This window comes from Lampris incognitus, chromosome 1 (assembly GCF_029633865.1).
Source record: "Lampris incognitus isolate fLamInc1 chromosome 1, fLamInc1.hap2, whole genome shotgun sequence".
NCBI lineage: Eukaryota > Metazoa > Chordata > Actinopteri > Lampriformes > Lampridae > Lampris > Lampris incognitus.
Genome location: NC_079211.1, coordinates 99,495,770 through 99,513,246, shown reverse-complemented (window position 1 = coordinate 99,513,246; position 17,477 = coordinate 99,495,770). Strand labels below are relative to the sequence as shown.

At 47.2% G+C, this 17,477-nt stretch overlaps 1 protein-coding gene across 1 annotated transcript in view; it reads right to left on the bottom strand.

Moving 5' to 3' along the window:
• sema6a (sema domain, transmembrane domain (TM), and cytoplasmic domain, (semaphorin) 6A) overlaps positions 1-17,477 on the bottom strand; it is a 133,336-nt gene that overhangs the window by 16,674 nt on the left and 99,185 nt on the right. Inside the window, exons 15-19 of the mRNA XM_056278492.1 lie at positions 15,674-15,814; positions 15,446-15,523; positions 10,536-10,594; positions 9,528-9,548; positions 3,764-3,940 (exon numbers count right to left, since the gene is read on the bottom strand). Coding sequence (XP_056134467.1) covers positions 3,764-3,940; positions 9,528-9,548; positions 10,536-10,594; positions 15,446-15,523; positions 15,674-15,814 — 476 coding nt within the window. The remainder of the gene's footprint in view (positions 1-3,763; positions 3,941-9,527; positions 9,549-10,535; positions 10,595-15,445; positions 15,524-15,673; positions 15,815-17,477) is intronic.

The following is a 17,477-nucleotide window of genomic DNA, read 5'->3' as shown; positions in this document are numbered from 1 at the left end:
AATAGTGGTGACTTGGGGGCAGGTAGGTGCTGGGGTGGGAAGTGGGGCGGACTGGGCAGTAATGAGGTGGAGAGGGGGGATGGGCGGACGTGTGGGGAGGGGAGGGGGGTCAGCGGAGAGGTGGCACATGTCACACAGACAAATGAGGGTCAGACAAGACAGACAAACAGGCAGACAGACAGAGGCCCTGGGTTCAAATGAACTGTGAAACAGATACAGCCACCTGGCAACCGCCATGGCCCTATGGTACACTATTTAACGACGCCGCTGGGTCCTCAATATTGCCAGTGTGTGAGTACCCGTCCCTTTTCAGCATTTCTAATTGGTCCAGTGGTGCTCGGCTTACACATATTGGCAGCACAGTAATATTCATTTGCAGATAAGATCCTGCAATGCCTCAACTGCAAATGGTGTGAGAAAGTGTCAGAGTTAATTCCCGTTCCTTTAATAACAGGCAGAAGCTGGCCCACCACTTTGTGCAACATGTGAATAGCCACATTCTGAGCAGAGCATAGCAAACTTTTACAGAACTAATGAAATTACAAAGAAGTTTAGCGCCCTCCTGTAAGAGGTGCTCATGGAGATAATCTGTACCGGCCTGAAACGCAGATCGTTTGAGACATTTAGAGTCCAACATCTGTCATTATTCTTGTAATGGAACATTTCATCTCTGCGCAGTTTGCAAAGTTTTCACAGAACATTTGACACCTGAAGCCAATGACGCTGTGCGGACGGGAGGAAGGAAGAGAAGGCAGGATGGGTGGAGAGGGAAACGAAAGCTGTTTACTGCCGTGCTTAATTTGCCATGCTGAAAAGCATTAAGCTGTATGGAGGCAGAACTGCGCTTAATACCATCAAAGCGTTCAAAGCAGCGGGGGAAAAAAAAGGCAAATACGTAAATAGCAAAACAAACCATAGGTCCACACCAAGCCATGCAAAATATCAAGAAACGCTCACGAGAAACCAACAAAAACCAGGACAAATCTCATCAGAGCTTACTTTTAGAGGGAACAGAAAAATAAAAGAAACTGTAGAGCTGAAATTTCAATAGAAATGATGAATACTGAAACAAGCTGCAAAGGTGTCATATGAAATAATAACCATACAGAAAAAAGATGGAAAAAAAAACAACAGCGAGAAGCATCGTTTTGAAATGTGACCCCCTTGTTGCAGTTATCTAAGCAAGTCTTGTTGGGGTGCTCTCACTCCCCCGAATAGGGGGAAGGTGTCGCAGCACTAACGACATCCACCCATCTGTAATCCGCCAGGAAATGCTCCGGTTGCCTGGTAACATCCGACACGACAGGATTCGCAAAACTGCGAAACCCCGCCGTCACAGGGCTCATGTGGTGTTTCGCCTGCTTCAGGTAAGGGCAACAAGGGGGGAAACAGCACGTCGTGATGCTGGCTGTAGTGCATGCTGTCTGGAGTCTCTGCCACCATTGTGCTCCCATCTACCAAAACGTGCCCGACTGCTTCCAGCTGACATATTGCATTGCAGTAATTGCTGCACCCCAGAGACTGCCTCAGAGAGACCATTATTAGAAAGAGAAGTGTGAGGTATGACAGATATGCTTAATGACGGCCTTGGAATTAAGGCATTAAGTGTTTTTTTTCTAATGATCTACACCGTGGCCCACTGAGCCAAAGGGATGATCCAATGTAGTGTTTTTAATTAAAGGTAGAACGAGTAGGATTTGTCGGTCGCGGCTTGGAAACACAATGTTCAAAGTTGCCCCCCCCCCCCCCCCCGCCCCGGGCTCAACGACACCAGAAGGACACACCCCCTGACCGCAGGGTCGAGAACACATCCTAGTGTACAGGCCAACACCGCGTTGCTCTTCATCCCCATCCTCGCCTTCAGCGCTCGCCAGCGGGTGAAAGCCAACTCCAGATTCACTCTCGTTTTGGAACGAGATTCGTCCGCTGGGCGTTTTGCCTCAATAAATTTGCATCTTTTTGGTGCTGTGTCCGCCATTGTCGTAGCTTCCTCTTGGCGGCGTCCTTACGATCTCAATCTGACACCTGGTCGCTACGCCCCCCCCCCCTCTTTTTCTTCCCAATTGCACCCGGCCAATTACCCTACTCTTCCCAGCCGTCCCGGTCGTTGCGCCACCCCCTCTGCCGATCCGGGGAGGGATGCAGACTACCACATGCCTCCTCCGATACATGTGGAGTCGCCAGCCGCTTCTTTTCACCTGACAGTGAGGAGTTTCGCCAGGGGGATGTAGCACTTGGGAGGATCATGCCATTCCCCCCAGTTCCTCCTCCCCCTTGAACAGGCGCCCTGACTGACCAGAGCGGGCGCTAGTGCAGCAACCAGGACACATACCCACATCTGGCTTCCCACCCACAGACACAGCCATTGTGTCTGTGGGGACGCCTGACCAAGCCGGAGGTAACATGGGTATTCGAACCGATGATTCCCGTGTTGGTAGGCAATGGAATAGACCGCCACGCCACCCTGTTTTTACAGAGTCCCGCTGCCCAAAAGGTTAACGCCCAGAAATGTCCTGTACACAGCAAAATAAGAAAATACAGACAGGGGACAGGGTCTCTGCAGACACAGACACCGCCACTCACGTCTAGTGGGTCCTAAGCGATGACTGAGAGGGATTATTTTTGTATGAGTCTATACACTGATTTTCAGGAAAATCCTACTCGTTCTACCTTTAAGGAGTTGGCAGGTCATTGGAGGGATTTTGGTTAGATATGAACATTTATGAAAATACTTTCATGGCTATATTAATCAAATGGCTTTTTTTTCTTACTGATACTGATGGTCCCTAAGAAGCATTGCTCTCGCGCAACAATTTATTAAGAGCCATACGTGACAATGACCTCACCTTAACCTAAGCTAGCTGTCCGCCCTATACGTAGATACACGTACCAACCAGAGCATCGGTCACGGGCCATAATCATTACCGATAATCAATATCTACTCACCGCTGCGGTGACTTTGCTCTAACGGCGTGATCTGTGTAATGGAGGACATGTTGCATATTGCATTAACGGGATCTGTAATGAGCGAATCTGTTTTACGGTACAAAACAGTGATGAACGGCACTGCAGCCCCCCCCCTCCGCCCCCAACTGGGTCGTCTCTCTCTCTCTTCCTCTCACTGTCTGTCCTTTATCCAGAGAGCCATCCTTGAGGCAGTATAATGTTTGGCAGGTTGTTAACACGTGGAAAAAAGGGCGTTCAATGTCATGTCACGGTGTCACACATCACGGCAGAGCTAAGGCCGACGCTATCTTCTTGTGGAAATAAATACATTGCGAGCTCCCTGTTCAAAATGTGATGGTCCTGATATTACATCTCTTGTGGGACGTTACAGTCCATAGCTAATACATCAATTTGACGGCACGCTTGTGTGTGTGTGTGTGTGCGCGCACTCATGTATTAATGAATGAAGAATGCCAGTATACCTGAGCATAAAGGCATGCCCACTGTTTTATGTGCACGGACTGTATCCAGCCGTGTACACGGGTATGTGTGCGGGTGTGTGTGTGTGTCTGTGTGTGTGTGTGTGTACATTACGTGTTCAGTGTAAAGCAATTTGTCCTCCACAAAGAGAAAGAAAGAGAGAGAGAGCGAGAGAGCGAGACAGCAAGAGAGCGATCCACTATCTCTGCACCTAGTCAGCCGGAAGCAGCCTGGCAGCGGTAAATCTCAATTACCCCCCCACCCCCCACCCCCCCACCTTGCCACAGGTGACAATGGGCCAAATTGGCCGTTCAAATCATTGCGTTCCAAGGCTTACCATTGACATCAGGCTGAGTCTGAGAGGGCACGGCCATGTACGGGTCCTCCCCTTTGTCTGAGCTCATGGGGGGCTCCTTGCGTTCCACCATGCGGCCCCGCCCCAGGGGCCCCTCTGCGGCCTCGGGCAGGGCGGAGGTGGGGAATGGGAGGGTGTGGTGGTGGTGATGGTGGTGGCCTGCCGGACACAGCACAGGTTAACTAAGGCTCAGGGCAGACACAGTCAGGCTTCAGTGCACACAAGCACACACATTTAAGGACACAGACAGGGGACGTTTGGAAGTCAAATGACACACACACATCTGTAGTGTACATTGTCACACTAACACACACATGTGGATACACTTATATATGTATGTCAGCCACTCACACAAACAGGAACAGCCCCTGGGTTGTGTGAGGCAACAAGAGTGTTTCTTCCCAGTGACCCTGAGCGACTCATTAGCGAATGTGTGTGTGTGTGTGTGTGTGTGTGTGTGTGTGTGTGTGTGTGTGTGTGTGTGTGTGTGTGTGTGTGTGTGTGTGTGTGTGTGCACTTGTGAGTTAGTGAGTGTGTATGTGTGAGTTTGTATTCATGTGTACGAGTGTGTGTGCATTTCCCCAGAGTTTTTTGGCTCTCTCTCTCTTCTTGTTCTCACTCATATGTCACAGTTGCTTCAAGCCTGTCAGAACAGAGCAGAATACAATCGACTTCCTCGCTGTCACTGTAGGGTGCTTACCTTTGATATAAAGGGCAAAAGAACAGCTCCCTTTTCATCTGTCTATCTGTCTGTCTGTCTGTCTATCGGTCTATCTGTCAGTCTGTCTGTCTATCGGTCTATCTGTCTGTCTGTCCGTCTGTCTGTCTATCGGTCTGTCTGTCTGTCTGTCTGTCTGTCTGTCTGTCTGTCTGTCTGTCTGTCTGTCTGTCTGTCTGTCTGTCTGTCTGTCTATCTATCTATCTATCTTTTGGTTTGTCTGTCTGTTGGTTTGTCTGTCTATCAGTCTATCTGTCTGTCTATTGGTCTGTCTGTCTGTCTATCGGTCTGTCTGTCTATCTGTCTATCTATCTATCTATCTATCTATCTATCTATCTATCTATCTATCTATCTATCTATCTATCTATCTATCTATCTATCTATCTATCTATCTATCTATCTATCTATCTATCTATCTATCTATCTATCTATCTATCTATCTATCTGTCTGTCTGTCTGTCTATCTTTCGGTTTGTCTGTCTGTCAGTCTGTCTATCTTTGTGTCTGTTGGTCTGTCTGTCTTTCTGTTGGTCTGTCTATCTATCTGTCTGTTTGTCAGTCTGTAAGTCTTTCTATCAGTCTATCTGTCTATCTATCTGTCTGTCTGTCAGTCAGTCAGTCTATCTGTCTGTCTGTCAGTCTGTCTATCTGTCTATCTATCTGTCTGTCTATCTGTTGATATGTTTGTCTGTCAGTCTATCTGTCTGTCTGTTGGTCTGTCTGTCTGTCTGTCAGTTTGTCTATCTATCTGTTGATGTGTCTGTCTGTCAGTCAGTCAGTCAGTCAGTTTGTCTGTCTGTCTGTCTCTCTATGCGATGTTCTGTTCTTTCGCTTGCCTTACAGTCTGAGCTATATTCTCTCCGTTCCTCTTTCTCTTGCCCCATCAGCACTTGCTTGGACCTGCACTCCTCTCCAACCTTTCTCGTCTTAAATCTTTCTTCTTTCTTCAAGTAATATCTTATTCCTTTTGATATGCACTCTTCTTTCCCAACTTCTAAAGCTTTAAGTCAACCAGCTTACGACGGAGGGCAAATTTATTTCTTTGTTTCTTCTATTATCACCTCTGGCCGCCCCAGTCTGCCCAGCTTCTCCCCTATATTCTCTTCTTCTCTCATCTCCTCTCATCACTTCTACTGTAAGAAACTCCCCGTACACCTACTCCACTTTCATCTTCTGTCTACTCCTCCTCCTACCCTTTCTTCTTCTTTTTTTTTTTAGCCGGAGAACTTGTTGGATTTCTACCGGTCTATCTGTCGTGTCTATTTCCTACATGTGCTTCTCGGGATAATCAAGAACATGGCGAGGTCGATCATCAGAAAACACATCACTAAGAATTAGTGAATATCTGACTCAACCCTGTTATCATACTCCTTGATAACGATCTGATATCCGACTCAACCCTGTTATCATACTCCTTGATAACGATCTGAAATACCGGCCAACAGGTCAGCGGGGTATTGTAACACAGGTAGAAGGGTGTGGCGATGATGAAAATATTGCAAAGGCAGAAGTAATTCAAAATCTGCTGGGCATGTTATCTCTCAAGATGGGGATGTGTTTACTTACAACAGCATAGTCATTACAACAAGTATTATTATCTGTCCTTCACTTGCTCTCTCTCTCTCTCTCTCTCTCTCTCTCTCTCTCTCTCTCTCTCTCTCTCTCTCTCTCTCTCTCTCTATAGACCCAGTTTCTCCCCCTCCCTTCCCCCCCAATTGTATCTAGCCAATTACCCCACTCCTCCGAGCCATCCTGGTCGCTGCTCCACCCCCTCTGCCGATCCGGGGAGGGCTGCAGACTACCACATGCTTCCTCCGATACATGTGGAGTCGCCAGCTGCTTCTTTTCACCGGACAGTGAGGAGTTTCACCAGGGGGAGCTAGCGTGTGGGAGGATCACACATTTCACCCCCCGTTCCCCCTCCCCCCTGAACAGGCGCCCCGACTGACCAGAGGAGGCGCTAGTGCAGCGACCAGGACACATACCCACATCCGGCTTCCCACCCGCAGACACGACCAATTGTGTCTGTAGAGACACCCGACCAAGCCGGAGGTAACACGGGGATTCGATCCAGCGATTCCTGTGTTGATAGGCAACGGAATAGACCACTACGCTACCCGGAAACCCCAACCCAGTTTCTTTTAAAAGCTGAATCTGAACATTTTACCATGTTGCCTCTGTTTAACCTGGCTGCACATCTCTGAACCATACTAATCACATTCCCCTTCCACTTCCTTACACAGAAGCCGCCATATACAATTTTGGATGAGCCTTACTTGATTACGAGCTATAGGAATTATCCCCCCATAAGAGGGGGGGGGCTACACTTTAAGTAAGCAGCGCCTATGGTGCTCAGCCCACGACTCCCAGTAAACCATTTTATCATGCCAACACCGAGGAGAGTGACAGGCGAGCGTGTTTGTTCATGGGTGTTTGAAAAAGGGGGCATTTCGAGAAGATAACATTGATACCTTTGGTGGGCTATGCACAACAGACAACCCCCCCCCACTCCACACACGCAACCCTCCTGTGTGGCAGTCATTAAAATGATTTATTTAACTATCGGCCCAAGGCTGAGAGATTAGTGTGACAGGCCTGTTTTATAATTCATTCCCCCACCGCCAGGGGAAGTGCAATTCAGGCAGATGACACACATAGCGAGGGGGAGCTGGGAGCCTCAGCCCCAATGCGGATCAAGAAAGCAAAAAAAAAAAAAAAGCCCTAAACTGCCGACGGATGCACATCTTTCTCTGTCTACAGATTAAAAGAGAGGCGAGGACGTCTAGTCTGGAGCGGGGAGTGGACGGGAACATTTATTTATCCACGAGTCCACATCAGCCACTGAGAGAGAGAGAGAGAGAGAGAGAGAGAGAGAGAGAGAGAGAGAGACAGTTTGGGGGTGTAAACTGTGTGTGTGTGTGTGTGTGTGTGTGTGTGTGTGTGTGTGTGTGTGTGCTGGAATATGTGTGCCCATGATTTTGTGTAAGTGTTTAGTATTTGTGTGAGTGGGCCGGGTGTGTGTTTTAAATAAAGACAATCCTGAATATGAGTTTGTGTATGTGTGTGATTTTGTGTGTGTGTGTGTATGAATGTTTGTGCCCTGTGTTTTAAATAGAGAGAGTGGGAGAGAAAGAGAGAGACAGACTGATAGAGAATCTCGAGTAGATATTTGAGTGTGTATACGTGTATGTACATTTGAGTGTGTTTACGTGTGTGAGAACAAATATATATATATTTAGCGTTTTTTCCCCCAGAAACCATCAATGGTGTTGATAAAAGTGCTCAACAAATGAGGAGCAGAATATTATATCATACATACATACATATATATTTATATATATATACACACACACACACACACATATATATATTAATTAATATAAAATCCATATATGATATCATTTATATATATACATTTATATATATATATATACACACACACACACATACACATGCTATGATGATTTTGTGTATATACATGTGTGTATGTGTGTGTGTTCATGCACACACTTGTATGCGTTTGTCCCACAAAACATACAACCAAAGCTGTGCAAGCATATTTAGAACTGTAGGGGTGTACACCAGCACAGATGCTTTCTACGTGACCCTTTATCTACAAACGGGAGGGAGAATCACAAGGGGGTTACAGCCACAGGGGGGTTAGACAGGGAGGTAGGCTATCTGGAATGACTTCAAAATAGCTATTCTTGTCATTCCTCATGGATCTGACTGTTTTGATCTGGCAGCTGCAGATCAGATCAGATGCAAGGTGTGTATGTGTTCGTGTGTGTACATATGTTTGTGTGTATGCGTGTGTGCACACGTTTGTGTAATTCACTGCGAAACCAAGCTATTGCACCTCCTGATTAGGCACAGAAAGTAAGGGCGAGAATGTATGTGTGCTTGTGTGTGTGTGGGCATGTATATGTATGTGTGTGTGTGTGTGTGTGTGTGTGTGTGTGTGTGTGTGTGTGTGTGTGCATGTAGGTGGCTGGCAGGGATAAGTGTGAAAGTGCTTCAGGCCGACCGTATCTGTTTATCATTCCTTAAAAAGCCATAGAGGGGGAAATAACAACAGTCAGCCAGCACCTCCAACACACTATTAACGTTCACTAAGGTAGGATTCCTTTTGTATGATTCTATCAGTGAATATATTAGCTAGAGAGAGAGCCAGAAATTAATTGTGAATGTGTGTGCATGTCTGTGTGAGTACAGACAAACATGCCTGTTTATGAACATCAATGTGAACATCCGTCCATGTTTACATTTGACTTTTGAGTATAAGCAGTCCCTGAGTGTGCGTATACCCTGCATCACCCGAACAATGCATAGTTGTGACTGAAAGAAAGACATCGGATCTTTCCCCATGCCAAACAGTTGAGCCTCTGTTTAGTCTCTCTCTCGCTCTCTCGTTCTTCCTCTCCCTCCTTCTTTCTGTCAACAGCTTGTACAATTAATGCACACAGCGATGCACCCCCTCACCACATAGCCTCAAACCACTAACAACCAGATCCATCCAATTAGGGAAGCAAAGGTCAGGGCTAATCGATGCTATCGGACAGGGTGGGGAGCCTAACTCATGTTTAAATGGGAGCAGACAGTGGGGTAAGGCAGCAGGGGAGCTCTAATAGAACTAATTAGAATTAGGACCCTCGTGAAAGAGTTCTAATTCTAATGTTCTAATGTTCTTAATTCTAAATATCAGGGTCTGGATGAAGGTCGGGGGGCAGCTTTGACACCAGCTAGGACATTGGTATAGAAAGTGAGATTGGCTGACCATGCTGCAATCTTTCATGACCTTCATAAGTAGACTGAATGTCTATAAAGAAAGAGGGAAAGAAATGAATTTAATTAAAACCTCAAGTCATTAATAACATCTCGTTATACTTGTGGGCGGAGTTCTCATTTACTTGAGAGGGAGTGATTGATAGATTGGATGAAAGGGCGGGGCTGGGAGGTAAAGAGTGAGGGGAGATGAAATGCAGATCTCCTCTCTTTTATTTGATTGCCTCTGCATGGGATACTTACCGTTCAGGGCCACAAAGGTATCTAGAAAATGGGGAAAAAAAAACCCAAAAAAACGAGGGAACAATTTGTTAGTGCTTTCAGAGGTAGTGGAGGCCTATGCTTTAACCTGATAAAAATCCATGACTTTTAAAGTAATGCAGAATCGACTAGCTGCTCAGTGTGTTAGCTCACATCTAATCAGCGGTGGTCTATACGGCTTCTGCAGGGATAATTCTAACAAGGATCTGATGCCATGGTCTCTCTTCACTCACATACTGATGAAATTGAATGGAGGAATATGCTTTTATTTTTTGCAAACAGACTAAACTGAAATGAAATAGAGGTGAATGTGCATCAGTGACAGCTTTTTGTTTTTCTAGTTTTGCTTGCATCCCAGCCAGCCCAAGTTTATGCCCAGAGAGTACTGCAATTCACACCCAGTACGTCAGTCTACTACTAGATACACATTTCTGATTCACACTGTTAGCGTTTCGAAGCCCGATGCATATTTTGTGTATGCACGGTTGTCTGTAACGCTGTGTTCTAGAGCAAAAGAGACCTTTCTGACAGGCCTGGATTGAGCTGACGGCTGGGGTTGTTGGGCTCGGTGCCTTGTGTTGTGCTTTGAACTGAGCTCTATGACAGCTTGTGAGTAAATCCTTACCCTGTGTGGTGTTGACTGTTTGTGTTGTGTTGTACTTTTTTACATTCCAGAAAGAACCCCTATTACTCGCCCACCGGGACACAAGACTCTATTGAGTGCCGTCAAGGCCAAAGTGGCAGAGCAACAGCAGGGGAAACAGAGAACAGGGTGAGAGCAGAAAGGGACAGATGGATGGGAGAGGCTGAAAGACAGGACTGTGAGGAAGGAACAGACAGGGAGAGGCGGAAAAAAAAGGTGACAGCAGAGGAGAAGGGAACGAAGGATCGAGGGAAGAGTAACAGGGAGTTAGAGTAAGGGAGGGAGCAATAGAAGGGAGAGAGCATAGAGGGGAGAGAGAAAAGATGGAGAGAAGACGGCCTGCTTACTTTGGCAGTCTCCCAGGCCATCTGTGTTGCCATGCTCCACGTCCTGCTCAAAGGCTGATCTGCGGGGAACAGAGACATCATGGTCAGCAGCTGAAAACAGGCCATGCCATGCAGACATGTCACTCCACCAAAGCAACAAACTACCTAGCAACATGCTTAGAAGGCTGTAGAAACGTGACTACAGGCACACCACCCAACATATGGTATCATTATCCTGTAAGCTATCCATATTAGCACGCGAGCTAGCCAATGGGAAGGCCAACACTGGAGCAAAATGAAACAATAGCTATCCAATATCTTCATGGCCCAAACCACTTGCTTTAAATGAAGCTGGACAATTAAGTCGGTAAGACCAATTTGGCACAGGACCGAATACCGGGAAGTAGCAGGCCTTCATGTCACAGGAGAAGAATAACGGTACTAATAATTTCACCACAATAACAATTGTAAGGTTCTGTTTGCTAATTGTCACTAACGAAAAAAATGGTGTTTTCCATGGCAAAGGCGATTGAAAAAAGAAAAAGAAAAAAGAAAACCTTGGGAGCCACACCTTCTGATCTCTGTAACTGTAAAAACACCTCTGCAGAGAAAACAGCAGAGGTGTTTTTACAGACTTGAGCTTAGCTCTCTAGGTTCACTATAGAGATATGGGGCCACAGTCCTAATCACATGGCTCAGGGCCAGAGCAGTGAGGGGTAACCAGGCTTGAGAGCAATCATATGACAGAGAACGATAGAGAGAAACGGAAAAAGAGCGAGGTGGGGAAAGAGATACACAGAGAGAGAGAGGGGGCAGAAAGAGAAAGCGAGAGAGTGTTCTGGAGACAGAGGGAGGTTAAGAGATATTGTTTTCTGAAGCAAGCTGTGCCGAGACCAGTTTTCTTTTTCTTTCTTTCTTTTTTTTTTTGAGAGACCACCAAGCAGGCGGTAAGGAGATCAGTGAAACAGAGCGGACCAACTGTCAGCCAGGATCACAGTCACCCCTGACAGCCTCTCGCACGCCTCCTCAACCCCCGCCTCCTCCTCCACCTCCTTGTCCACCCACCTCTCATCTTCCTCACCCTCTACTGGCCACGATCATAGCGTGAAGACGGGGAATCATTTTCCAAAACCAAACCACCCAGCCTAACCCCCTGTCAGCAAAGCATGGACCTGATAAAAACCAGGAATAGAAACTAGAACAAGTCCGAGGGAACTATCGGGCATTTCACATCTCTGGAAGTCAGAACTTTCATATGGTCCGTGAACGATGAACTGTGAATAATATAATCAGATCATTAAACATATCAACGGCAATGTCAAGCATGATTTAAGACAAATTTAAATGGTGGCGATGGACGCAACATGCAATCAATCATTTCCCCGTGTCTCATAAAACCCCAACTAGAGGCGGGCTGTGTTACGTGAAAAGCAACCTAAATATCAACAGCAAAAACAACAACAGCATCATCTGAGCACATCTAAGAGCATATTTAATCTTCTTATCTGATTTGCCTATCACAGGCACAGCCATAATTGCAAAGCAGATGCAGAGTTGCACAATTAAACCTGTATAAGCACAAATGGCATCTAAGCACTCTTACCATTTAATGGATTTTATTATATACGCCGGATTTTATTATGCGCCCATCTCCGTGGCCATTATCCAGCAAGGCTTCGTTAACGCTAACATAGTCCTGGGCAGCCCTGAGGTGACACGCTCAAATCCCGCTGTTACACATCAAGACATGTGAAGTCAAAACTTCACACTAATGGTGAGCTGCAGCACAGTTATTTCTTGCATGACCAGTTGGTAAGAACATAAGTCGACTAGTCTGGAGCCAAAGTTATGCGGTTATAGCTTTAGGCTTCCATCCCACTGGCCCCACAGATGATTTAACGATGAACCCTGTAAGTACAAGGGGAGCACGTTGGCGTACTTTGAGTTGTGTTACAAGATAAATGTGTCCACGTTAACCCTTTGACTACACAGGACTCCCTATGAGACCATACATAGACCCATTCAGCATGTCAGCATGTACACGTTACAGAAGTTCAGGGTTAAAGCTCCGGTGAAACCACATAATGCATATGTTAAATGCACTGAGCTGCACTACTTTAAGCAGGGGCAGCCTAGGGGCACCTTACATTATCTTGCATCAGATCTGCTCATGATGAGAAATACGTGGTCATAGGGGGGGACTTGTTTGGTAAAATGGCGCCCAGGCATAACAGCATTCATGCCACAATTGAAATGTTGGCTGTGGCTTTGAGAAGCATTGAGAATTGTGTGTTACATTAAGCTTTGACTCACAGAGATTGTCAAGGTTTGGCTTACACAATCTGGGAATCATCAGGTAATACGTTTCAGTACAGATGTAAATTGTGGAAAACTCCCTCTTTTTTGGGGGAGGCTGGGGGACCCCCCCCCTTTTCTCCCAATTGTACCTGGTCAATTACCCCACTCTTCCGAGCCATCCCAGTTGCAGACTACCACATGCCTCCTCCGATACATGTGGAGTCGCCAGCCGCTTCTTTTCACCTGACAGCGAGGAGTTTCACCAGGGGGACGTAGCATGTGGGAGGATCACGCTATTCTCCCTGGTTCTCCCTCCCTCCCGAACAGGTGCCCCAACCAACCAGAGGAGGCGCTAGTGCAGCGACCAGGACACAGACCCAGATCCGGCTTCCCACCTGCAGACACAGCAAATTGTGTCAGAGGGAAGCCCGACTAAGCCGGAGGTAGCATGAGGATGTGAACCGGCCATCCCCGTTTTTGGTAGGCAACGGAATAGACCGCCACGACACCTGGATGCCCAAACTCCCTCTTTTTACATGCTTCCTTAACAAGCCTACCCCCTAATCATGAGAAAAATGCAAGGGAGGGGACCGTGACAATAGCTCCCATCGTAAACAAACACTTTTCTTTAACATGCAAAGCCTTGTCTGTGAAATGCTATTATGTGCCCTGTTTACATGATGGTAATGATAATGATGATGATGATGCTGATGATATAAACTCATATGCCATCATATGTGTGGTCAGGGGGTGGCTGGGGACCATATTGCTTTTGACCAGAGTCCAAGCTGTTTATAGCTTGAATAAGAGGCATATCTCTACATGAGAAAGCTGGCATGCTAGCATCAAGACCAGATGGAAGAAGAGAGGGGGATGGAGAAGGCAGCGCACAAGAGACAAAAGAATATGTCAGGGAAGACAGAAGGGGACACTGGTAAAGAGGGAAGCATGAATAGAAACAAAGGACTCAAATAGATGATAGACTGACAGACAGACAGACAGACAGACAGACAGACAGATAGATAGATAGATAGATAGATAGATAGATAGATAGATAGATAGATAGATAGATAGATAGATAGATAGATAGATAGATAGATAGATAGATAGACAGACAGACAGACAGACAGACAGACAGACAGACAGACAGACAGACAGACAGACAGACAGACAGACAGACAGACAGACAGACAGACAGACAGACAGACAGACAGACAGACAGACAGACAGACAGACAGACAGACAGACAGACAGACAGATAGATAGATAGATAGATAGATAGATAGATAGATAGATAGATAGATAGATAGATAGATAGATAGATAGATAGATAGATAGATAGATAGGCATGATTGCTGTGATGAAGAGAGAAAAAGAGAAAGATGACACTTTGGACAGCCATCCCTAAATCACTGAAATTTTGGAATAAGACATTTGTTGGTGGGGAGCTTCTCGCCGACGTGGAGACGACAGAGACAGTTTTTTTGCCAAACAGCTGTTTCCAGAAGTGTGGCGTAGTCATTCATACAGCAACACGGATACCAGGCAGGGCTGCCACACTTCTTTTAGGACTTCTCTTCTAAGGGGTCTTTTTGCTCAACAGCGAAACGCCTTTGACCTCTTTTTGTCCGGCTCGGAAAATGCTTTGAACACATCGCCACAGACCACCAGATCCAACCAGGCCTAATCCTCCTCTCACTCACTCAGAAATATTGTAGAGTGAAGGAGTGAGGTCAAATGCCCTCTTAATGCCTCCGTACCGGTTCCCTTTCCAAAGTGGAAAATAATCAGAACGGTCCAGAGCCCAGGCTTTACAAAATAATAATAGGATGGAGAGCGCGTGCGTGTGTTTGTGCGAGCATGTGTGTCAGGGTGTGCAGTCGTAAGAGAGAGAGAGTGTGTGTGTGTGTGTGTGTGTGTGTGTGTGTGTGTGTGTGTGTGTGAGCGGTTGTCAGTTTTCCGTGCGACGGCATGCCAGACCAGTCATTTAGCTGTTGGGGAATCAATTGGACATCAAACAGCCAGCGGGGCACTGGTCCTTTTGTTATGACTTCATCCGTAAAATGTTTTTCCCACCGCAAAACTCCATACGCTGTTTGTTCAGAGAGCACAATCTGGTTCTGTGTCATAACTACAGCCACAAATTATAGCTGCCACTACCACCGAGCTTTCCCCCAGCCAGAGGACCCAACCCCAAGCCTGGAGCAAACAACGCTTTTCTTCCACTCGTCCCTCCAGCGGCCTTCCCAGTTGGAGGAAACCCCACTTTTTTAAGCCGCGAAAATTAGAGAGATCACCCGACATGACAAATAGGGAGAGGACCCTGGAGTGACAAAGGAGGCTGCGACATAAAACAAAAGAGGCCCACGGAAAATAGGGGAAATGAGTCCTCGACAAAACGCGTCCCGGAATCACTGACGTCTTCAATAATTTCGGGAATTATTGCGAAAAGGGTGCCGCACTGACGCATGGTAGACGGACGGCGAGGGGTAACGCAGTGGCGGAGCTGTGGTGCAGGAGATGTCATACCCACAAGGAGGTGGAATTCGACAGATCTGAAAGCACAGAAAGGGCTGTTGCACTAACGTAACAGGAGTGTCACCGTAAATGAGTGTAACCACACATCCACTTACTTTGTGTCGAGAACCACCTCTCTGCAGGCTCCCTCTGACACCCAACCACAGTATGGGTCTCTGGAGGCGATACAGGACCTGGAGGAACACACACACACGAACCATCAGCCCCCCCATCATACAACACTTTGCCAAAGTTGTTTTCCGTGTCAGAAGTTTTCACAATACGACAGCCCGTGAATGAGCAAATAAGCTGGAGGGTTGCAGGGTGCACACAAACAAACGTACTTCTTGCATCTACCGTGCCTTTCGCAGCGAGATAGTGGCACCTTAACCACACAGGAGGTGAAGGCTACCCACAGAGAGTGGCTCTGGCTGTCTATCTGCATGCTGATGATGCGCTTGTCCTCCACGCCGTCTATACTGCACCTGGAGAGGACGCCGCGGAGGAGAGAGAGAACAGAAACACAGTGATACCAGGGTTGGTTATGTGTAGCATGTCTTGCTGTTGGTCTGTCTGTATTTGTCTGTGCGGTTGTCTAAGTCGTTTAAGTACCAGACATGAGACAAACAGCTGTGGGGAGAACTAAAAGAGCACAATTTGAGAAAACAGGGAAAAATACCAAACCAGAGCAGGGCGAGATAATGCGGTGGAGAACAAAAGGTCGTGAGTGGAGCGAGAGAGGAGATAAAGCGAGCCGAAGGATGAGGACGGACATGGACACGAGGGATATTAAGAGACAGATGGGCACTGTGAGCAGTCAGCAAAAAAAACACAGCACTTAGCAAGTGTAAACCCCAACCAACATCAGCACCCCCCCCCCTCAACTGCCCCCAATCCACCATTCACCCAGTACCTCCATCCTTCCATCCCTGCAGCCCCACCCTAGGCTTCTTTGTGTAGTGGGGGCCCCCATGGGCACACCCTCTAATCCCCTCGGGGCGTGTCTAGCATCGCTCTATCTCTTTCTCCATCCATTCCTCTACCGTCCCGCCATCCAGCTTTGGATATTTAGTCCCCCCCTTTGCGGTGCGCTGGCCCCGCATTAATACTCTCAATTATGGCTTAGAGTCCATCTACACTGGGTAATGCACAACACGCAGCCCTTACGCTGATCCAGCTGGTTGGCCAGCCAGTCAGCCAGCCAGCCAGCCAGCCAGTAAGACAGTTAGGCAATAAGACAGCAAGGCAAGTAGGCAAAGTCACTTACTGTATGCAAGTAAAGCCAGATGGCAGGCAGCCAGCGCATGCTTGGCCCCTGCCACAACAAGGGAGAAGAGGAGAGGCGGGAGACCGGGAGAGATAAAAGGGAGAGATGCAGGGGGTAGGAAAGAAAGAGCGATGGAGATGGGGAGGGGTAGAAAAGAGGCAGGGCTTGCTCTTCATCCCCCCCCACACATGACTATGGTAAGAAATGTCGGGGGGGGGGGAACAGAGGTACCGTGGCAACCTTGAAACCCGCTTCCCATCGCCTCCTTGCTCTTTCATACAAATACATATCCTTCAATTCTTTCTTCTCCACCCCTCTTCCATATATTCCTCACCTCTGGATTTTCTACCCGCACTGTTTTTTTGTTTTTTTTTTACTTCGCCCATTCTGTCGCCCTCATCCATTCTCCTTCGTGTAAATGTTTGCTTTGGCAGGGTCATGCCGTGGCTGATTTTTCCTCATTCACTCTTATTAAAAATACCAACTCCCTCCCCCTCTCTCTACACACACACACACACACACACGGGCACACATATCCATACCCGTGTGTGCATACACATGAACTCACACTGACACGCCAACAGCCATATAATGTATTAAGAAGAGATCGCAAGCTGGCTCTGAAGACTAACACAGACCTCTTGTGTATGTTTCCTTTAATCAGTCCAGGTTCTGGAGGAGCTGGGCTTTGCTGCGGTCGGCAGCCACAGTGCTACGTTATCCAGGGCCCTCGGGTATATGTCTTTAATTTAGTAGCTGCGGTTGGGCAGAGTGTAACCTGATAAAACTCTTTTAAATGATAGAGTAGCCATCTGGCCGGGTGGCTTGGCTAAACAGCTTGGGGTTGGGGGGGACTGACTGGTACTGACGGGGGCCGGTGG